This window comes from Diabrotica virgifera, chromosome 10, assembly GCF_917563875.1.
Source record: "Diabrotica virgifera virgifera chromosome 10, PGI_DIABVI_V3a".
Taxonomy (NCBI): Eukaryota; Metazoa; Arthropoda; class Insecta; order Coleoptera; family Chrysomelidae; genus Diabrotica; species Diabrotica virgifera.
In genome coordinates this window covers 110,417,691-110,441,654 of record NC_065452.1, presented here as the reverse complement: position 1 = coordinate 110,441,654, position 23,964 = coordinate 110,417,691, and the positions used below count along the sequence as shown (strand labels likewise).

Sequence of the window (23,964 nt, the reverse complement as noted above, 5' to 3'; positions counted from 1 at the left end):
AAACTTAAGCCAAAAAACAAAAATAACCATAATATACAAAACCCTTATAAACCAGTGTTGACATATGGATCGGAGACATGAACCATCTCCAAGGCAGATGAAAACCTTCTGCTTATATTCGAACGAAGGATCCCGAGAGCAATATTCGGTGGCATCTGTGAAAATGGTATTTGGAGGAGGAGGTACAACTACGAGGTATACCACAGATATAAATATATATTTGGTGGTAAAGATGTAGTATCTCTTATAAGAGTAGGAAGACTAAGATGGGCAGGACATCTAGCAAGATCACACCATAACAACCCCCCTAGAAGAATCCTTATGTCACAACCTGTGGGAAGTAGAAATAGGGGTAGGCCAAAACTTAGATGGAAGGATGGTGTAGATGAGGATGGGAGAAAAATAGGCGCAGCAAACTGGCAACGGTTGGCAACGGATAGGACTGACTGGCGTAATAGACTTGGGAAGGTCGAGGCTCTTTCATAAGGCTGTAGCACCATTTATGATGATGATGATGATTAATTACGAAATAGATGACTCATGTGAGAGAACCTATTCCTGCATTAACAGAACTTTCCTAACCCTTGCAGAATAAATAAGGGGATGAGAAATGTAAAACAAATTAAACAAGTGAAAGTAAAGATGATGAGACTAAGTTAAAACCTAAAAACATAGTAGAGGCTCTGTTCTGTAATCAAGTCTGAATTATCTTTACTTTCATTTTATTTGTATTCACTTTTGTGGGTATAAAAGGACCTAGTTGGCTACAGATTGTTATCACGGTGAACGACAGGTCGTGGATGCAATTATAGATTCCCTTGTCGACTAATTCATCACTCTGTTCTGCTTGGTATTTTAGATCTTTAAAAGCGTAGAGGATAACAATTCGAATTTTAGTTCCTGCCTCTTGTGACTAAATTAACAAAGGTTCTGAAACTGCTTTCTTGTGGCATATCTAATTTGAATATTTTATTTACATGGGATTACGCCACAATTAATTATAATAGGCCGTAGAATTTCAATTGAAGTTCAGCTACAATTTTAAACCTTATGTCGAAAGAGAATGTATGGAAAACTATCATCCCGATGAAGATATAGACTTCACAGAAGAAGTCGAACGAAGTTGTAGAATTCTAAAAAGAAGAAAGGGCATTATAGGTATTACACATACCTCCCCTGAAGAGGTTAGACAGCTGATTAAGCGTACTAATGCCAAAAAAACTCCAGAACCGGACAAGATTACGAACAGAGCTCTGAAAAATCTGCCAGGAAAAGCGATAGTCTACAAACATAAAAAATTTAATAAACATCTTAAGACTGAGACATTTTCCTGACAGATGGAAAAAGCTCACGTAATCATGATTGAAAAACCAGGAAAATGGCACATTTCCACAGAATTATCGATCGATAAGCTTATTACCAACATTAAGCAAAATCACAGAGCGGGTCATACCTATTAGCCAGGCTAAAAGAAGAATCTGAAGCAATCGGAATAATGCCTGAAGCACAGTTCGGATTCAGATCCGAGCACTCGTGTGAACTTCAAGTGCTGAGGTTAACAGAATATATCACGAAAGGGTTCAACGAAAAGAAATATACAGCGGCCGCCTTTCTAGACGTTAGTAAAGCATTCGACAGAGTCTGGCACGATGGCCTGCTGTACAAAATGAACCAATATGGTTATAGTGAGGCGATGACGTGTCTTCTCTCGTCATACCTAGCCAACAGGAGGTTTAGAGTTCGGATAGGGCCAACCCTGTGCGAAGTTGGGACCATGGAGGCTGGTGTGCGACAGGGGGCTGTGTTATCGCCATATCTATATATCAGATACACGGTAGACACCCCAACTCAACCCAGATCGTTGCTAAGTCTATACGCAGATGATACAGCGATAGATTTTAGCAGTACCCAACCAGATTTTGCAACAAGACACCTACAAAGAGCTCTTGACGAACTACAAGGATGGTGTGTGCAGTGGAAAATAGCTGTCAATCCTGACAAAACACAGGCCGTCATATACCAAAAAAGAAGAGGCAGACCAAATGAGGTACTATCCCTATTTGATACCCAAATTGAATGGCTAAATCAAGCCAAATACCTAGGCGTAATGTTGGACAAAAGGCTAACCTTTACAGAACACGTAAAATAAACAGTTAACAAAGCTAAAGCCCTTAGGAGTCAACTCTCATCGGTAATAGGTCGAAAAATAAATTGAGATTTAAGACAAAGATTAGGATGGCAAATTCTATAATTTTGCCAACACTGACATACGCCTCAGCCGCATGGAGGCACACGTGTAAAACCAACAAGAAAAAAAATACAAACCATCCAAAACCACATGATCAGGGAAGCTCTGAATATACCTAGATATGTCCCATTAAGATACGTATTTGGACATAGGCAACAAAAGAAAGTTCTGACAATGATAGACGAAAGAGCACACGAAATATTCGACAATATCAGGAACCATCCCAGCAGATTATTAAGAGAATTGACTTACTATGACGAATACCAAAGAAAGGTACATAGATGGCCTAGACAGCAGTTAATTGGATATAGAGGAAACCCTTAAGAATGAAGAATTGAGATAGTCACAGGATAATCGAAGCACAAACGTCGCCCTTCTGGCACTAAGTACCCTTCAAGTAGATCAAACGGACCATAGTCGCGGAACTTGAGCATCGAGGTCACGTACCGACAGACGTGGGATTGATGGCCACACCTTTCGGGAGCTCAGTTGTCGAGGAGAACACAATTTATTTTGCCAATTCGGCGGCTGAGTGACCGAGCACACACGATCTGGACAGCGAGACACCGATTTAGATCGGTGCTTTGATGTCTGGAACACATTTTTTTTAGGACACAAGTCCAAAGTAAAGTAACAAATTAACTAAGTCATTAATAGGGAGAAAAGCTCTTCTAGCTACCCCTAAAGTCAGGTGGCTTAACCACATGAAGTAATTCAGAGGATGTCCCATTACCCAGGGCATCCAAAGTAATGTTAAATTCAACGCCTCCCCATTCGGTATGTCCTTCGATTGGGAGGGGTGGTGGTATAGCTTGGGGGTCAGATAGGTACCACTCCATTACTTGGTGTGACCGGTTTGATCTTCGGACATGTGGATCCCACTTTTCCATGGGAACACACATGTCCCCCGGGGCTAGGGTTGATACGAGCGTGTGTGTGTGTGTGTGTGTGTGTGTGTGTGTGTGTGTGTGTGTGTGTGTGTGTGTGTGTGTGTGTGTGTGTGTGTGTGTGTGTGTGTGTGTGTCCTTATGTCCTTGAAAATACTGAAATATGAAATCAAGGAGAGTAAAATAGGTAAGGTTAAAACTGTGGGATTTCCTAGGGAAATCTACGTGAGGATAGACTTTTCTTTTGTAAAAAAAATAGCATGTAATGTGGCGATTTTTCCTTGTTCCATTTTATGAATCTGTTTACTGTTAACCTAAGGGTGTAAATTGTGACTTAAACGTGTAATGTTAATGGGTCAATGTCCATGATTTTCTTCTTCATGTCACTTGAAACTTTAATAGTTTTCTGGATAACGAACCAGCAAAAAAAGACAAAACAGAAGGTCATAAAAGAGAAAAATTATAGCTTGGAAAGTGGCGGAAAATAAGAAATTCGATTTTCAGAAAAACGCATCAGATTCAACTCTAAATTCTCTAAGTTCTTCGGTTACCTTTTTGTTAGATTTATTTAAGATCTTCCTTTTTTCTATTTGTTGTACTATTTCTTTGTCTAATTCATTGTGTGTTGTTTTTGGTTCTTTCAGTTGCAGAATGCTTGCAGAATGCTGAAATTCACTATTTTTTATTTCTTCAGATGTCCATTTGTATCTTTTTTCATGTATTCTTTTTCTTTCTAGTTTTTTGTTTATTATTAGTTTTGTTCTTATTAGTCTTTGGTCGCTTCCTAGGTCAAACTGATTCAATACCGATACGTCTTTTACTAGGTTTCTATTTTTCGTTAAGACATAATCTATTTCATTCTTTGTCTTTTTATCGGGGCTCATCATGTCCATTTTCTGCTCGGTTTTTTATTGAAAAATGAGTTGAGTTTTATTGAGTACATGTTATGTTCATTCATGAAATTAAGAAGCATTTCTCCTCTATGGTTTCTTTTCCCCTAGCCATAATTACCAATTAAATGTTCATAATCTTGTTCTTCTTTTTTGCCCAATTTAGCATTAAAATCTCCTAATAGTATTTCGTAATTTGCTTTATTTGTTTCTATAACTGTTCTTATTTCATCATAAAATATTTCTACTTCTTCTTCATCGTGGCTTTTGGTTGGAGCGTATACTTGAATCATTTTCAGAGTGGTTCTTTTATTAATTCTGATGATGAGATATGCTGCTCTGTCTGATATGGGCTTGAATTCTTCGATACGCTGTGGGAGGCTTTGTTTTACCATGAATCCCACTCCAGTGTATTCGCCACCTTTATGCATAAAATGTGCGCCATTTTTTAATATTATATACTCATCACTTTTCCTTCTGGTTTCGTATATACCAAGAATATCCCATTTTATATCCTTTAGTTCATTTTCTATTTCTGGGAATCTATTGTGCAATTACGGCTTGAGCAATTACTGCTCAAAAAATGGCCTGTATAAGCGCAGCGTAAAAAAGATTTAGGTATATGCAATGGACGTTAATGGAAAGAAAAATCAATTACTTTTAAAATGGCCAATAGACTATTTTAAAGTACAGAAAATTAGATCTCTTTTTTAGATAGCGATATATCCACCTAAATGTACAAGGAACGGAGTTTTTGTACAGAAATTTAAAAAATAGTTGGCAAAAATCGTTCAAACTAGAAAACTTTAAGGTACCATATTTTGTTTAAAATTAGTTTTTAAACCTTCTATAATAGACCATTAAAAAGGCAATTGATTTTTTTGTCTATTGAATGTAGTTTTGCATATACATAAAACTACGTAGAAAAAAGTTATAGAACAATGTTTGCTAAATAATAGGGAAAATGACATGACCCAAAAATGAAGTGAGTGGAGAGATTTGAAAAATTATATCTCGGACGTTCGCTCTTTAACAAAATACAATCTAAGAAGATATAAAAATGAAATAATCGACGAATATTAAAGAGGCTTCCGAAAAAGTAGATAAAAAGTCGATCAAATTTTTACGGTAAACTATTTAACAAGGAAATTCGCAATAATTAGAGGGCTCAGGGGAGCAAACTCACTATCTACAAAATTCTTTGGCCTGATTTTGGAATATATATTTTACGACAGTTCAGTATATACACCGGGGAGGTGATATATTACATTAAACAACAAATTACTTATCTTACGGATGATACTGAATTCATCAAATGAAACCTGGAAAAAATGTTTAAAATAATATGATCAGGGGCCAAAAAGTTTAGAAAAAAAAACAATAAAAACAGGGAAACAAATGACAACAGGATTTGTAACATCAAAGGGATTGAAGGAAGGATGTGGCCTGTTCCCCACTTTATTTAAAATATAATATCTCAAAAGTTCTTTAAAAGGATGGAAACAAAAATGTAGAAAAATGGCGATACCACTCACCAACACTATGGCATATGTTCGAATAATTATTCGAACATATAAAAAGATTGAAAATATTTTTTATAAGTAAGTCCATCTTTGAAATCCAACATTGTCAACAGTGTAAATGTAAGGACAATTTAGTGTTACGTGTGTGTGCTTCAGCGCAAAAGACATATGGTCCGGGAAGACTTTCTCTTCGAAACCTCAAAGTGTCACCCCCGCTTTCCTCTTGGACCCATTGATGGACCAGGGCAAAATCGCCTTTTTATGGTAGTGTGTCACAGGCCGAGGTCCATGCGACATGCCTGTCGCTCCCTCAAGAAATTGGACACTGTCTCAGTACGAGATCTCAGCAACACACCGTTGCCAGACTCGACTCTCAAAAGTGTAAGGTGTGCTCCAGTTCGAGGTAGTTGCAACACGCTCGTTTGCTCCCTCAATCCACGTAAAAGTGTTTTCAATAAAGATGCAACACTCCGTTGCCTTCAACCACACCGTTGCCACATCGTCTCCAGACTGGATCGTGGAACAAGTGAATTTTGGACAGACAATATAGTGCGTACACGGACTGAAAGACTCATTGGTAGCTCGTAAGTACTTCTTGTAGTTTTGTAGTAGGTATTTTGTTTTCTCTGGATCAGCACTAGTGTTGCATCCAACCATTTTGTTAATTGTTTTGCTCTCTCTCTCTCTCTCTTTCTCTCTCTATCTCTCTATCTCTCTCTATCTCTCTATCTCTCTCTATCTCTCTATCTCTCTATCTCTCTATCTCTCTCTCTCTCTTTCTCTCTCTCTCTCTCTCTCCCTCACTCTCTCTCTCTCTCTCTCTCTGTCTCTCTTCTCTCGATCAACGCTAGAGTTGCATCCACGCATTTATGTTTTATATGTGTTTGTTCTATTTTTCTCCTAGGTTTGTTCTTACTCTATTTTGTATGTATCTCCTTTTAATAAATAGTTAGCATCCCTTTGTAGAAGCTCTTTTTTAACCTTAGTGTTTAAAATCCCTCTCCCACCCCCTTTATTACAGTTACAATTAGATAACCTAATATATTTTGTGTACAACCAGCACCTCTATAATAGTAGTACAGTTTCTCTCTCTTTGTTAGGACGATCTTTGTGACGTCCTATTGTCATGTTGTGATAGCTCTTATCTCAACAGCATATACACACTCAACTTTGCAGACGATCAAGTACTAGTGGTTCAACATTATGATGATTTATATTATATGGCTCGAAAATTAAATGAAGAGTATGAAATATGGGGTTTAGAAGTCAATACAAAGAAAACCGAATACTTGTGCATTGGAGGACAGATATCTAGGTGTCAATATTTCGCATGATGGTACATTAGACAAAGCCATAAGGGAAAGAAATACGGCAAGTAGAAAAGCCATCACAACATTAAACAGTATTTTGTGGAACCAGTCCACCAGCAAATAAAATAAAAAGAGGATATATGAGACTATGGTAGGGTGACCAAAACATAAACTTGAAAAAACGGGACACATACAAGGAGCAGTAGCGCACCTAGAATTTTTCTCTGGGTGAGGGGAGGAGGGATTTGGCTTGGGCGTCGAAATTTTTTTGTATTGTTTGTGAAAGACAGGTTACATTTTCCTACTATTCTTTATATATTTTTCATATGCCCTGGGGGAAAGGGGGTTTAACCCCCAAAACCCCCCTGCTTGCGCCACTGCCAAGGAGGGTTTGGAGCGATACCCAAACAGGTAGGGGAGATTGAAACATAGTCTTTTAGCTAATTTGGGACCTATAAATTGTTTTCAATTTACCTATGAATGTGTAATTTACGTACGATCAAGACTGCGAATCAAACAGAAAACTAAGAAACTCCGCCAGAATGACATGGATCAAAAACCCGCCAGAACAAAACAGGAAGGAATACAAAACAGCGAGAAACAAAGCCAACTCAACAAATAAAAAAGAAGAAAAATGACTGGTTTCGCTAGAGAATATTGAAAAAGACAGAGAAAACCATCAAATACAACAATTTTACAAAAAAGTCAGAGAAACAAAAAATACGCCCATCATTAAAACAAGAGGACTAAATAACCAACAAAGAGAAACCGTGTTTGAAGACAAACAGATCACCAGAATATGGGAAGAATATTACGAAAAAATGCTATCCACTATGTATAAAGGATGTACTGTGATGAAGAAGTAAGGCCGTACAAGATAAAGACGATGTAGAAATTTTCACAGAAGAAGATGTACAAAATCAATCATTAAAAACCTAGAAAACGGAAAAGCAGCAGGAGAAGATGAAATAACAGTGGAATAAAATAAGGAGGAAGAGAATTGCATAAAGCAATAAACCAGCTAATACAACAGATATGAACAAAACAGACTACCAACCGATTGGAACTCGGGTATTATGTACCTCTTAAACATATATAAAAAAGGAGATCGGGAGGAGTGCGAGAATTGAAAAGCAATAACTTTATTAAACACCACATATAACATTCTAGCAAACATACTAAATATAAGACTCATGTGCTGAACGAATATCTGGTATTCTAGGAGAATACCAGAACGGGTTCAGACCGGGGAGGTCGAATACAACTGAAAAATGCACCTAATATTCATGGATTTCAAAATCGCTTTTGATACAATCAATCGGACGAAAATGATGGAGCAGCTAGAGAATGTTGCAATCCCAGAAAAATTAAGACATATGCTAACATTGAGCCTAAAGAACACCAGAGCAATGATGAGTTTCAACGGAACAACTTCTAAGGAGATTAATGTAAACAAAGGCGTGAAACACGGTGACTCTATCTTTCCGACATTATTTAATCTGATATTGAAAGTAATCATGACGAGGACAAACTTTGCAAACAAAAATATTATTACAGATCAACTTCAACTACTACGACACTTATAAAAGCAATTGGAAAATTACATAACGAAGCGAAGAGAATAGGACTAGAGAACCAGCACAAAACAAAATACATGACGATAGGGAAGGATGACACAACAACTCAGAAATATCTAATAACACAGAACCATAAATTTGAAACTGTATCCACCTTTAGCTACTTGGGAGTAACAAGAGGGAAAATCGGAAAAGACAGAACCGAGGAAAGAATTCTGAAAGGCAGAAAAACATATGGAATTAATAGAAATCTGCTGAGAAGCAAGACTCTAAGTATAATATCAACCTATATGAAGACCATAATAAGGCCTGTTGTTACATATGGGATGGAAACAACGACAATTAACAAGAAGAGAGCCTTCTGAAATTTAAGAAAAAAATATGTAATGAGAACAATACTGGGCCACAATATAGCAAAAGAGGGAGAAATAATAATGAAGACACATGCCAAAATTGAAGAAAAATTAAAGAGAGAAAATATAGTCAGTTACAAAAAATCAACCCAAAGCAAATATGAGACATTTAGGCGTCTCGAGAGATTTTTTCGAGACCCCGGGACAAATGGTGAAAAAACGGGACAATCCCGTTTTTACGGGACGTTTGGTCACCCTAGAATATGGCGAAAAGTGTCAATCTATACAGCTGCGAGGTTTGGTCACAGAAAGAATACAGTCAACGCTGAAGGATTACCAACGAACGCGTTGAGAAATAGTGGGAATCAAACGAACAATTGCAGATGACGTATCAACAAAACATCTTATCTGGTTCGGACATATACAAAGAATGGGAACAGCGAATACCAAAAGAAATGCCAAAATAACAATCAGAAGGAAAGAAAAAACGGGGTAGACCGAGAAAAGTTGGAGCGCAGGAATAGATAAAGAACTGAGAGAAAAACCATAGAAGACGACCTAGGGAATAACCGGAGGAAGTGGTAATTCAAAGTCAGAAAACGGCGGGCAATATTATAAACTGACATGTAGTCCGTTCTTTAACGGTAAAATATTGCAAAACCTCTAAATTTTAAAGAACCGCTTGGATTGACATGAAATTTGGCATACACATAGCTAACAAGTCAAAGAAAAAAAGTGATATTGTGCCGATATGTGCTTTTGCCCTGGGGGTGATTTTCACCCCCTCTTAAGGGTGAAAAAATATTCGTCCAAAGAAAGTCAGGAAATGGATAAACTGGCTAATTTTAAGTAACTTTTGTTCTATAGAGTTTTTTCACTAAGTCAATACTTTTCGAGTTATTTGGCAGTGAATATGTTCATTTTTTCAACAAAATAATCACGCTTTTAGACGGTTTTTGGCAAATAGCTCAAATAGTAAGTATTTTGTTGAAAAAACATTCTTAGCAAAAATATAGCCTGTAAAAAATTTAAAAAAAAATGGTGTATATATCACGTCTCTGCACCTAGTAGAAGCAGAGTTATAGCTAATGAAAAATAGGTTCATATTCGTCAAATTACAAATGGAATACTCTAACGTGAAATAACCAAAAATGAAGCACATTTCGGGGAAAACTCATTACAACTTATTTAAAGTGTTTAAAAAAAGCATCATTTTTGTTTTATAAAAAAAATTCTAGCATCAAAATTAAACAAGTTATGCTCAAAATAAAGTTAGTCCCTTTTGGTTTTGGTAAAAAAATCGAGAAAATCACCCCCTAATTAGTATCTTAAATGAACTTAATCGTTACGACTTCACAATTTTCTTGACTCGTATATATATTGTTTATATGATCTGTAAGTTTCATCGGTTCAAAGTCCATATTATTGAAAGGGCTGTAGTTAAAAAGGGTTGAACGAGTCACTGATCACGAATGTATGCAAATTTAGAAACACCAAATCTTAATCAATTTTTGTCTAACAGAAAAACAAAACAAAACAGAAATAAGAATGAAAACACATGCCAAAATTGAAGAAAAATTAAAGAGAGAAAATATAGTCAGTTACAAAAAAAAATAAAAATACAAAAAAAATACATGATATTCAGAAAAGCAAATCTGACTATTTTTGTTTTTCGAGATTTTTGGTATCTCTAACAATTTTTAAGTTATTTTGAAAAAAAGCATATTTTTCAAAATTTTAATTTTTAAAAATTTTACTTTGAAACCAATTTTTTTCAAAAATAAGCACATGGAATCGATGAAACTTACAGATCATATAAATACAACATAAGTAAAATAATTTGTGGAGCGGTAACGATTAATTTCATTTGTTGCTAATTAGGGGGTGGTCTTCCCAATTTTTTTTTGCAAAAACAAAAGGGACCAACTTTATTTTGAGCGTAACTTGCTTAAATTTAATGTTTAAAACTTTTTGTAAAAACAGGAATAAAGCTTTTTTAAACACTTTGAAAAAGTTATAATGGGTTTTCCCCAAAAAGTGCTTAATTTTTTGGATATTTCTCGTCGAAATATTCTATTTGAAATTTGGTGAATATGAATCTATTTTTCATTGGCTATGACTCTGGTTCTACGAGATCCAGAGACCTAACGCGTACACCATTTTTTTTTACTTTTTTACAGGCTATATTTTTGCTAAGAACATTTTTTTCGACAAAATGCTTAGTTTTTGAGTTATTTGCGAAAAACCGTCTAAAAATGTGGTTAATTTGTTGAAAAATTAACATATTCACTCGCAAATAACTCGAAAAGTGTTGACTTGACGAAAAAGCTCTATAGAACAAAAGTTACTTAAAATTAGTCAGTTTACCTATTTCCGGACTTATTTTAAACATATATTTTTTCACCCCAAAGAGGGGGTGAAAGTCACTCCCAGGGCAAAAGCACACATCGGCACAATATCACTTTTTTTCTTTGACATGTAAGCTATACGTATGCCAAATTTCATGTCAATCCAAGCGGTTCTTTAAAATTTAGACCAAAAACCGTGAAAGAACTGACTAATGTAGTAGTAGAAATGAAAACAATAGGATTACTACAGAAATGTAAAAATATACTACAGAAATAAAAATTTAGTATGTATATTGAAAATAAAGAGTGATATTTCGAACAGTTTAATCAATTTAATGGACTGAGAGTGACAGAAACAAATAAAGTTCATGACAATATGGAAATAGAGAAAAGAATAGCAAAAGGAAGTAGTCAGGGAAAAATTTTATGAAAATGTTTCCTGGTGACCTTTTAGTGTTTGGTCCAAATAGTCCAGGGGAATAATAGGGTCCAAATAGTCCAGTCAGGCAAACAACAGTTGTTATGAGTGGTGTAGACCTCTATTAGTAATAACCTATATGTTTCCTGCAGTAGATTTTTTAAACTTAAGAAACTAATAGGTCATATAAAAGCCTTCAAAATCGTGTTTTTTTTAAATGTTTCTATCCTTATTTATTGCTTAGAAAATTGCTAAATAAGTCGGTTTTATAAATAATATCTTCTTTAAAAATGAAGTTAGAGCCTTCATATTACATGGAATGTTCGGTTTTGTGCTACTGGAAATATGCTCAATTTCAAAACGAACGGTCAACTAGTTTAAAAGATATTTTATTTGTTAGTGTAAGCAATGATTTTAAAATGTTTCAAATTAAAAAAAAGATGCAATGACAGCATCCTAAATGGATTCTAAAAAACAAGATATGGTCATATATGAAAAATGAACAAGACTTTTCAAAAATATTTAAATTTTTTTAACATAGGTGAAACTTTAAACATTAATAAATAAGCAGAAATTATATTTATATCACAATAAACTACCATAAAATTCTCGAAAATTCAAGTAAAAGCAAAAATATATTTTTTCGCGTTTGTCTACTTACTTGGTGATATAAAAACGGTCTTGTGAGAGCCAGCCATCTTTCAAGTGCCATAACAAATGCTACACATCCAGAACCGAGACCAAAAGCCCGAACCACCACAAAACTTGGACAATATATAGATGCATGGAAGTAAGTATAAGTTGATGGATTTGTAAGAATAACCATTCCAATTTGGGCCATTATGTCATTGGCAGCTAAGCATCTCAGCATAAACAAATGCTTCTTATTTCGTCTAGAGGCCGTTTTGTAGAGGATCCAAAGAGCAAATAGATTGGCGAGGAGGCCTATGAGAAAAGCCAGTTGCATAACGTAACTCCAAATACCGTTCACCATTTTGTAAGTTAGTTAAACTTCTTTTTCACCGTGAATTGATTTCTAAGTTATTTAGCAAAGGCAATACGGCATAGTACCGTCGTCAATACCGGTACAGCGATTCTTCAACGAAAGCTTCTGGCAGACTGAGATTCTAATCAATGCAGCACTACGAAGATATCTGTAAAAGAAACATTAATTGTTAAATATGCACTACTGTGATAAGTACTGATAAGCGCGGTTTATATGTATGCAAATCTAAAACTCCAATCAGTGCATTTGACGCAATTAGATTTTTATTAATAGATCTAATTAGTTTTAATATTATTAGTCTTTATTAAAACCACATCTATAGTCCAGAGAAATAAGGTTTTTGTCGGGACAGTTGAGCAGCCAGGTTGCAAATGGGTTTTTTGGGTACTATATACCTAATACATTATAAATACCAAAATGCCCGTCACAGTTTGGACGGGAAATTTAGTTATTAACAAATAATGGTCAAAATGGCAGTTATTCGTTTAAATCGCTACAGGTAAAAATCGGGTAATTATATAAATTATTTAGAATATTTGTATTTTATTAGATCATCAAGGTTTAAAATGGCACTTTTTGAATTTTGGTCCAATGATTTTTTGCTTCGGAAATTGCAATTTAAGACTAAAATTTCAAAAATAACAAATGTGCTATAACTTTTGCGAAAATGGCCTTAAGACTTTAATATTGCACGAAAAATTGAGTCAAATATTCCATATAATGTACAAAAACATTAAAGACGATTCGTCAATTAGTTTAAATTTTATTCAAATTGTTTATCGCAAAGAGCTTTTTTTTCGCAATGTTATTGTTCAGAAAATAATAATGACATAGAAATTCTGTGAAAACTACATGCAAGAGGAATAGTTATGTTTTCAAAGTGTTGAAAAGAAACATTAAAAAGTCGTTTTTATCACTCCGAAAAAAGTTTAGTAAAATAGAGTCATTTTTGGCTTATAAACAATTTGAATAGCTTTGTTAATATTACCTATAGAGTAAATCTACTTTAGGATTTCAAAAGCTGGTATTTTTAAACGAATTTTTGGAAAAAACTTTTTGCTTAGGTTAATTAGGCTCAAAGTTAGCCACTTTTATTATTTTATTTGCAGTTACTTTTATATACATCAAATTCTCCTGTAACAGTGTTAGTTACCATACTACTCCGATTTTTATGAAATTTTACACGTATATCCTATAGGAGGAGAAGGGGTTTTAATCTATTTTTTATACCCATAAGTTATAAGGGGCGCTGCCCCCCTGACATTTTTTTTGGACAAAATTATCTACCTTAATTTTTCATGATGTAGAATTAAAAAATACATACAACCCTTAATTTTTACTCTTTTATCACCAACCCCTATCTGTTAATAGCAATCTATATATTTACATCTATAAAATTCTCCTGTCACAGTGTTAGTTTCCATACTCCTCCGAGACCGCTTGACCGATTTTTATGAAATTATATATGTATATTCGGTAGGTCTTAGGATCGGTCCTAATCTATTTTTCATATCCCTGAGTGATAAGGGGAGTTCCCCCTAACATTTTGTAATGTTAGGCGGGGATGTGTGTACATAACGTACTCTATAAGACTACGAGTACATACAAATTAAAAAAATTATGATCAAAATCCATCAACAAGCTCCAGCGATATTAATTGCAGCGTATTCTTGCAGAATCAGTTTCATTTTTTGAGTGCACGGATTTTATTTATTTACCCCCACCGACCACGGATTAATTCCGTTCGGACGCCATTTTTAAAACTTTATTAACCACTCTGTTGAGGTTCAAAGTTTACTCAAACTTTAACACATAAACTATATATCTTCAACTTTAAAATAGCTCCAGTTAAGTTGGTTAATTGTTATAATCAAAGTAGCCGTCAAATAAATAAAAAAAGTGGCTAACTTTGACCGTAATTTACCTAGGCGAAAAGTTTTTCTTTGAAAATTCGTATGAAAATATCAGTTTTTTAAATCCCGTTGTAGTTTTAGCCTACGGTCAATATTAACAAAGTTATTCAAATTGTTTACAAGCCAAAATGACTATATTTTAATAAAATATTTTCTGAGTGATACAAATGACTTTTCAAAGATTTTTTAAACGGTTTGAAAACATGACTATTCTTCTTTTATATTGTTTTTACGGAATTACTATATGATTATTATTTTCTGACCAATAACATTGCGAAAAAAAGCTCTTTGCGAAAAACAAATTGAATAAAATTTAAACTAATTGAGGAATCGTCTTAAAATTTTTTGTGCATTGTGTGGACTGTTTGTTTCAACTTTTCATGCAATATGAAAGTCTTAAATTCATTTTCGCAAAAGTTATAGCAAATTTTTTATTTTCGAAATTTTAGTTTTATTTTGTAATATCCGAAGCAACAAATGATCGGACCAAAATTCAAAAAAGCGCTATTTTAAACCTTGACTCATCTACTAAAAGAAAAATATTATTAATAATATATTTAATTACCATATTTTTACCTGTAGCGATTTAAACGAAAAAACTCCCATTATTGACCCTTATTTGTTAATAACTAAATTTCTCGTCCAAACTGTGACGGGCATTTTTGTATTTTTTATAATATATTAAGTAACTATATAGTACCCAAAGAACCCATTTGCAACCTGGCTCAAGTGTCCCGAACATGGTATATTTGTGTTGTGCCTTATTTTCCTGGTATACTAGTGGTCTGATTGAAAAGGTATTTGGTACCATACAAGAGGAAGTTAAAAATTTTTGACTAGAGTAATAGAAATAAAAAAAGTTTTTACGGTATGTAACTTATACTTGGTCCATCTTATGAGGCCCCTTTCGTATGAAAAAACTTCTGATTTGGTTTCTTTGCGGATTCCCCTGTCAGAATCAGAAGGGTGCCAGGCGAACTCTTTAGGCAGAAATTAAACAACTTTTTAAAACAAATTCAATGGATCACCTTTTTTACTATGGAAAAGGTGCATTTTTTAAATTTTTTGGATCATTCTAAACGAAAAAGGACTCCTGTCATTTTTCTCAAAAATTGATAATTTTCGAGTTATAAGCGATGTAAATCAGAAACATGGGAAATTACGAATTTTAGAGACTTTTAACCCTCGTAAGGCGGTGCTTAGATTCTTACGTAAACAACGGTGCGGGGTGCATTTGCGCCCCATCCGTATATCCATTTTTTTATATGTTAACGTTGGGGAAATTAATTTGAAAGATAATTATGACTTGTTTTTCATATTATGTGTCTCAGAGTGGTAGTTGGCTTCGGACGTTTTTCATATTATGAAACATAATTTTACAAACAAAGTACTCATTTCTTCTTAAAAACAATATTATCGCTGCAAGACAAACACATGAAATTTTTCACAGAATGAGCAACACAAAGTTTTTACACACAATACAGTTATGCCGGGACTTTCGGTCTATTTTTCTGACATAAATAACACCGACATTGTCCCATAGCTCTATTAGTTCCAGGTGGAACAGCAGAAACATCTAATTCAGCATGAAATTTTCATCATTTGCACCTTAGTCATTTTTCCAAAAAAAAAAGTAAACGCAGAGTTTTAAATGCTGTAATGGGTGGAATGCGTTTAGAATTTAATTTAATGCGAATAAAAAAATGGACAAAAATCAAAAAAAAATATTAAAAAAGATAGGTGAGAAAAACGAGGTCTGGGGTGCAGCTGCACCCCGCACCGCCTTACGAGGGTTAAACTCAGACTTTTAATAGTCATTGGACCCACATATAAAATTATTATTTACGACCACACCGTCGAAATTTTTTGTACTTGTTATTTGGGCGGAGTCGGACAAATTTGGAGCTTGTCGCATTATGGTAGTGGGGTGTTTGTCTGTCAAGCTGTCACGAAGTTGTCAATTTTATGCAAGAAAAAAATTTATAACCACATTGGTCATTTTATTTTAATCAATGGTTTTTATCATATAAACTAAAATTAATTTATTTAGACAAATATTTAATTTATGTTAGCACCCAAAAAACTGATTAATTCAAACTAGAAAAAAAAATCAGGTCCGGCTTTAAAAAATTAGTTCATTTGGGCGTTAGAAAAAATTTCACACTGTATACGCTTTTTGAAAACTCTAATATGAATTTTACAAATTAGACAAATAGGGAATTAAAATGGCATATTTATTTTTCCTCACACGATTACTTAATTTTTTATAAAAAAATCAAATTTGACTATGAATAATTAAAAGTTTGATAAAGTGAACCATAGATTAAAAAAATAACTTTTATTACAAAAATTATATTTTTATACAAATATTTAATTTATGTTACCACCCAATCAACTGATCTATTCAAACTAGAAAAAAAATCAGGTCCGGCTTTAAAAAATTAGTTCGTTTGGGTCTTAGAAAAAATTTCACCCTGTATACGCTATTTGAAAACTCTAATATGAATTTTACAAATTAGACAAATAGGTAATTAAAATCGCATATTTATTTTCTCCCCACACGATTACATAATTTTTAATAAAAAAATCAAATTTGACTATGAATTAAAAGTTTGGTAAAATGAACCATAGATTTAAAAAATTAACTTTTATTACAAAAATTAATTTTTTTAAAACAAATATTTAATTTATGTTACCACCCAATCAACTGATTTATTCAAACTAGAAAAAAATCAGGTACAGATTTAAAAAATTAATTCGTTCAGGTATTAGAAAAAATTTCACCCTGTATACGCTTTTTGAAAATTCTAATATGAATTTTACAAATTAGACATATAGGCAATTAAAATGGCACATTTATTTTTTTCCCCACACGATTACTTAATTTTTTATAAAAAAATCAAATTTGACTATGAATAATTAAAAGTTTGGTACAGTGAACCATTCATTTAAAAAAAAATAACTTTTATAACAAAAATTGTTTTTTTTTAAACAAATATTTAATTTATGTTACCACCCAATCAACTGATTCATTCAAACTAGAAAAAATCAGGTCCGGCTTTAAAAAATTAGTTCGTTTGGGTCTTAGAAAAAATTTCACCCTGTATACGCTTTTTGAAAACTCTAATATGAATTTTACAAATTAGACAAATAGGCAATTACAATGGCATATTTATTTTTTTCCCACACGATTACTTAATTTTTTATTAAAAAATTAAATTTGTCAAAATCGCAATTTTACCATAAAAATAAAAAAAAATTTAACACCATTTTTCTTTTTTTTTTTTATTTAGAAATAACCGCATTAACCACGAAGGTCATCAGCGGGGTAACGAGAATACAATTAATAAGTTTACAAAAGTATGAAATTGTGTACAATTAAATCTTACTTGCTAGGTTACATTTATTAAGGAATTGAAAAAGAGGTTTACAGTCGGTTTGCAGGTTAAGAATGTCTTTCATATTGTTTGAATAACCAGATATAGATTGTTTGTAAGCGGCAAATTCATCACATTCTGTTAGCACATGTTTTACTGATACTGGTATATTACACCTTCTGCATTTTGGTGCTTCGGTATGGGTAATGAGATGTTCATGAGTAAGTTTACAGTGTCCTAACCGAAGACGAGATAAGATGACTTGGTTCGATCTGTTGGTTGTATGTGGATTCCATGGACCAGTATCTTCTTTAACGTCTCTTAACTTGCTCGTGGATGTTTTCCATTTTTCACTCCATAAATTGAGAGTCATTGATTTTAGTAATTGTTTTGTATCTGCGGCTGGAATTGATTGTTCTGCCAATGTTGGTAATTGCGCAGCTGTGTAAGCCCAACGATCAGCGTTTTCATTTCCCTCGATTCCATAATGAGAGGGAACCCATAGAAAAACTATTTTTGAGTCTGTTTGATGCAGACTGTGTAATATTTCTTTGATTAATATGACTATAGGATTTTTCGTGAAGGTTTGTTGTATGAGTCTCAGTGAATTGAGTGAGTCAGATATTATTAAGGAGTGTTTGGTTTGTGCATTGGAAATGTGCTTCAACGCTTGTAATATGGCATAAAGTTCACCGTTTAAGATACTGTAGGAGCTGGGAAGCTTAAATAAATATTTGGTTTCAATGGGTGCGTTCACCAGACCAGTGCGCTACGTCAGCGCTCTGAAACTGTTTAAGATTTTTCGGGTGAACGTCATGTCAATTTAGCCTAAACTTCAACGTGTTGACGAAGCGGTCGCCATTTTATTGAACGTAGTATTTGTATCGCTTCAATATTGAACGTGTTTAAGAAATATATTGTAATGGCGCGATTATTTGAAAATATTTATTTTACAATGGTTTAATTATAAAGTAATTGAAACTTAGGAGATACATACCTAATTGTACATGCTCACGAAATTGTAAATCTGTGTATTAAGGAACAATATTTTCAACATAATTCATATTTACGTGATAATTATTATTTATTTATGGTGGGTCATCCAATGGTTTTGCTCTGCCAAGTCCAGCACAGCCAGCAGCACCAAAAAAATTATTTCTTGTTCATTTCATTATCAAATATCAATAAAGGTAGTATATTATCCATTTTTGAATTAAATTTGTTTAAGATACGTCAAATTTATCGTTGAACGATAAGTATAATAAATCAACAAAAACTACGAATCTCGTTTTAGGTTAGGTTCATACATAGAACAGGTGGGAACACAAAAAAAAAACCAACTATGAAAGTGTCAAACGGAAAAATACCATTCACCAGACTAAACGTAGTTTTAAAGCGCTGCAACATAGCTGTTTAGTTGAAACTTAAACCGATTATTTCTGGTGAACGCAGCCATTGTTTATGTATACTGCTGCTCCTACACCTTGGGAAGACTTAGATGAATCAGTGAATAAGTGGGTATAATTTTTATATTTTGCGACTATTTGTTTATAATTTTGATATATAAGACGTGGATTGGTATCGTATTTATTATATTTCGTCAATTGGGTGTTTACATGTGGGGTTCTGATAATCCATGGAGGAATGCTGTGTTCATTCATTAACCACGTTCTGGGGAAATTTTGGAGATTTAACGTTGATATATACCGGTGAATTCTAACATAAAAGGGTGGTGGAGAGGTGCTATGTTGAAAAGTTAATTTGAAACGATTACAGAACGTGTTTTTGTGCGCAGGAATTGATGGTATTGATGCTATTCTGGAGGCATAGGATAAACTAAGAATTTGTCATCTGAAAGATAGAGCTGGTTCGCCCAGTTCGCAGTATAGGCTTTCTACAGGCGTTGTCCTGTAAGCCCCTAGAATTATTCTTATTGCGGTGTTGTGTATAGTATCTAAGCATTTTAATATTGAAGGGCGAGCAGATGTGTATGCAATACATCCATAATCAATTTTCGATCGAATAAGGCTTCTGTATATTTTTAGCAGCATTAGACCATCAGATCCCCAAGACTTGTTTGCTAAGCATCTTAATAAATTTAAGCCCTTTTGACAAGAAAGAGTTAGTGTTTTAATATGATTTTTCCACGACAGACGTTCGTCGAATATCATGCCCAGAAAATTTATGTGTGGAGTATAGCTTAGTTTCTGGTTGTATAGGAATATTGATGGTCGATGCTGCTCTGGTATGTTTCTTTTTGAGAATAATATGCAATTTGTTTTGTTTGGGGAGAAATTGTACCCAGACATTATAGACCAACGTTCGAAGGATGTTATGCATTGCTGAAGGCTTTGAGCCATGGTGCTAAGACATCTTCCCTTGATAAACACGATCATGTCATCTGCGTAAAGTCTGGCTACAACTGGTTTCTTTAAATCCTTTCAGACATCATTCATAGCAATTAAAAATAAAGTTGGGCTGAGAATTGATCCTTGTGGTGTGCCGTTTAATTGTTTCTTGGTTGATGATATTGTTCCAGAAATTCGGACTTGGAATTCTCTTTGAGATAAAAAATTGCGTATGAAATTTATTATATTGCCTTTCAATCCCCAGTGATGTAGTTTATTTAGGATGATTTTATGGCATGTAGAATCAAAGGCTTTATTAATGTCAAAATAAATTGCTAGACATTTATCTTTAGTAGCAAATGCTTCGTGAATATGACTTTCTAGGTCAATAATGTTATCAAGTGTGCTTCTAGATGGTCGAAATCCGGATTGTTCTAGAATTAATAATTTGTGAGTTTCCAAAAACCATATTAGTCTCTTGTTGATTATTTTTTCTAGCAATTTACTCATGGAGCAGGTTAGGGAGATTGGCCGGTAAGATTCAGGCAAGAGTGAAGATTTGTTAGATTTAAGTATGGGGATGATTGTTGCTTTCTTCCAGATTAAAGGGAAGTCACTATTATTCCACATGTGATTAAAGATATTAAGCAGGATTTGTTTCGCCATTTCTGGGAGATTTTTTAGAAAAACTGGAGGGATGTCATCGGGACCAGAAGAACTGTCTTTTAGTGATGAGAGAGATTCCTCCATTTCTTCTTTTGTCAGTGGCTTGTTTAGAGAATTAAGGTTTTCCAGCTCTTTGAATTCTGTAGGGAGGGCAATGTTATCATTAGTTATATTTCTGTTTATGGAAAGCTTATGATAATAGTCTGCGAATGCTTCACCTATTTCTTTTGTTTGGTTTATTCGTTTGCCGTCATAATCTAATGCTTTAATGACATGGTAAGTTTTGTTTCCATAAATACCTTGTATCTTCCTCCATGCCGATGATATTGTAGTGTTTCTGTTTATGCTTCCTACGAACTTCTTCCATGACTCTTTTTTACTTTTGTTGGTAATATATCTTGCTTTTGCCCTATGTTTTTTGTATTCAATTATACTTGTTGCGGTTTTCTCCCTCCTACATCTATTTAGAGCAGATTTGCTGTTTTGTATTGCTTCGGCACATTCGTCATTCCACCAAGGCACAGGTTTAAATTTCTTGATATGTTTTGTTTTTCCTATTGAAAATTCAGCGGCTTTTATGATTATTTCGTTAAGTTGAGTTACTGCTGTATTTGCGTCCTTCCACTCATTAATTTTGTATATGTTATTCTCAATGGTTTTTGAGAAAGAGCTCCAGTCGGCTTTCTTTATTTTCCATTTCTGATGGATACTATCTCCGTTTGATATTTTGTCTTTTATAATTGAATTCGTTAATTTTATAGGAAAGTGGTCACTGCCTAGTAAGTCATCCATAACTCTCCATTCAAGGTAAGGACTAATAGTTGGGCTACATAATGAAAGATCGATGCAAGAAGAATTGCCAGTAGCTATATTGAATCTAGTATTGCTGCCATCGTTCAGTAAACTTATGTTCATGGTGTTGAATATGTTTGATAGAATTCGTCCCCTTCTGTCTGTTTTTTGAGAACCCCAGGAGTAATTGTGGGCATTAAAATCTCCTAGAAGAATGAAAGGAGTTGGAAGTTGATTAACTAGAGACTCCAGTTCATCCTCAATTAAATAATGGTCAGGAGGAATGTATATGTTGCAGATGGTGTAATTTAGTTGTGCTTTAATTTTTACGGCTATCGCTTCTAGGTTTGTATTTATTCTAATTTGTGTTGCTTGTAGATTCTTTGAGACGTAAATGGCTACGCCGCCACTCGCAACTTGTACATTTCGGTTTTTAACGAATTCATTGTATCCCCTCATTTTGTGGACATTTTCGTCTCGGAAGTGAGTTTCTTGTAGACACAATATGTCCAGAGAATGGAGGGCTATGATATGCTGTAGCATATTTAAACGGGTATAGTACCCATTTAAGTTCCACTGGAGTAATGACTCGAATGTATTTATTGGGTATCTTGAGATGTATTTGAGATATCAGATTGGGTATCACTTAAATCTTGGGATTGCTTTAGTAATTTCTTTTTTAGCCTTGTGACACGAGTTTTTAGTTTCTTAGTGTTTGCGTGAGGATGAAGTTCTTCTAACATATCTATTAGTTTTGGAATATCTTCTGTGAAGTCTTCCGCAATGCTAAGAACATCCTTCGATCCGTATGTATTTTCTAGGAGCTGTTTAAGCTGATGGATGTTGATTATGAAGTGAGGAGAATGAGAGTCGATATAGTTTATAATAGATTCAGTAAGTTCTATTTCTTGATCTGATGTATTAGATTTGGGTTTTTTGTTTTTCTGAACGACTGTTTGGGGAAGAGAGAAGGTAGAAGTATTGGGTGGCATTTGTTCTTCTGGAGTGGCTGGGGTCATATCTTCAGCTGTTCGTTTTGTTGCGGATGAAATTGTTGACTTAGTAGTTTTGTCCGAAGTTGGGATATTTTCAGATTGAGCAGTGTGATCTGGATTTGTTACCAGATTGGATGTGATCAAAGCAGTATTGGCGACTTTTGCACAATTTTCTACTACTGAGGAACTTTCGGGTAGAATATTATTTATTGAGTGAGAATTTAAGTCATTAGGAGATGTTTCATCCGGTTGAGATATTGACGAGATTCGAACATTATGTGTGGGTTGTGAAGATTGTTGGGAATGTGGGTTAATATTGCCCGAAGTGCATTAGGATGCAACATGACCCGATAATTTGCAGGTGAAGCAGCGTTGACTGTCTAGGGCTAAAAAGATATGATATGATAGATTATCATGTGTTATTTCTAAGAATTCGGGTATGGTAATATCTGGGGAAGGAGCGATATACACCTGTCTTCTGAAGCTGAGTATGTGTTGGTATTCTGGATTTGATGCACCTATTCTAAGAAAGTTTATTGGAGAAACTAATTTTAATCCAATATTTTCCAGTAAGGTTACAAGAGTTTCGTGTGGGATCGTTGGGCTTACATTCGATAATACTAGTCTGTCTGCTGGTGAAATTAGACGTCTTGCTTTGATGACTTCATTATTGACAACAATTTGACCATGATTAGTTAAAAACTCATCAAACAGTGATTTATTGGTTAGATAAACACATATTCTGTTGTGTGAAATTCTGCTACAGAAAATGATGTTTATTGGTTTTACCAGAGGTCCCAATTGGAGAAGATAATCTTGAAGTTTTGCTCCCTGAATGGAGCCGAAGATAAGTGCCTGGTCTTTGTTAGGATACTTGTAGATATTTTTTGAGACAGTGCTTGCATAAGATGTGTTGGAGGTATTCATATTATTTAAATTATTATCTGGGTGAGTGTTGGTGGATGAAGATTGATTTGTAAATGTTGGTTGTGACATTTTATTTAAAATATTCAAATTTGCTAAGTTATTTGTTAAATATAATTATTGTCCAAAACATTTTTCCCAGGCCGACCCTGTCTTTTGTTGTTAAAAATTCTTTATTTCGTTAGGCGAGTTTTTACTAGCTAATTACTTTTCAGTCGTGTGTATCTGATATCTAACCTCAATCAGCCTAACAAAAATCGTCTGGATGCAGTTAATATTAAAAATTTACTCACAGTTGCTGTTCTTGGTATTTTATGTCACTGCACTAGTAAAACTTAACTATTAAAAGGCTTTTATTTAGCGGTAATTTGTTTAAATCGACCGTAAAT

The 23,964-nt window shown here is 34.1% G+C and overlaps 1 protein-coding gene across 3 annotated transcripts in view; it reads right to left on the bottom strand.

Moving 5' to 3' along the window:
- The window catches only part of LOC126893316 (rhodopsin, GQ-coupled), a 241,914-nt gene that overhangs the window by 55,957 nt on the left and 161,993 nt on the right, over positions 1-23,964 (bottom strand). For all 3 annotated transcript variants that reach the window (XM_050663359.1, XM_050663357.1, XM_050663358.1), the window contains exon 2: positions 12,216-12,708. In XM_050663359.1, coding sequence (XP_050519316.1) covers positions 12,216-12,548 — 333 coding nt within the window. In that variant the 5' untranslated portion in view covers positions 12,549-12,708. The remainder of the gene's footprint in view (positions 1-12,215; positions 12,709-23,964) is intronic.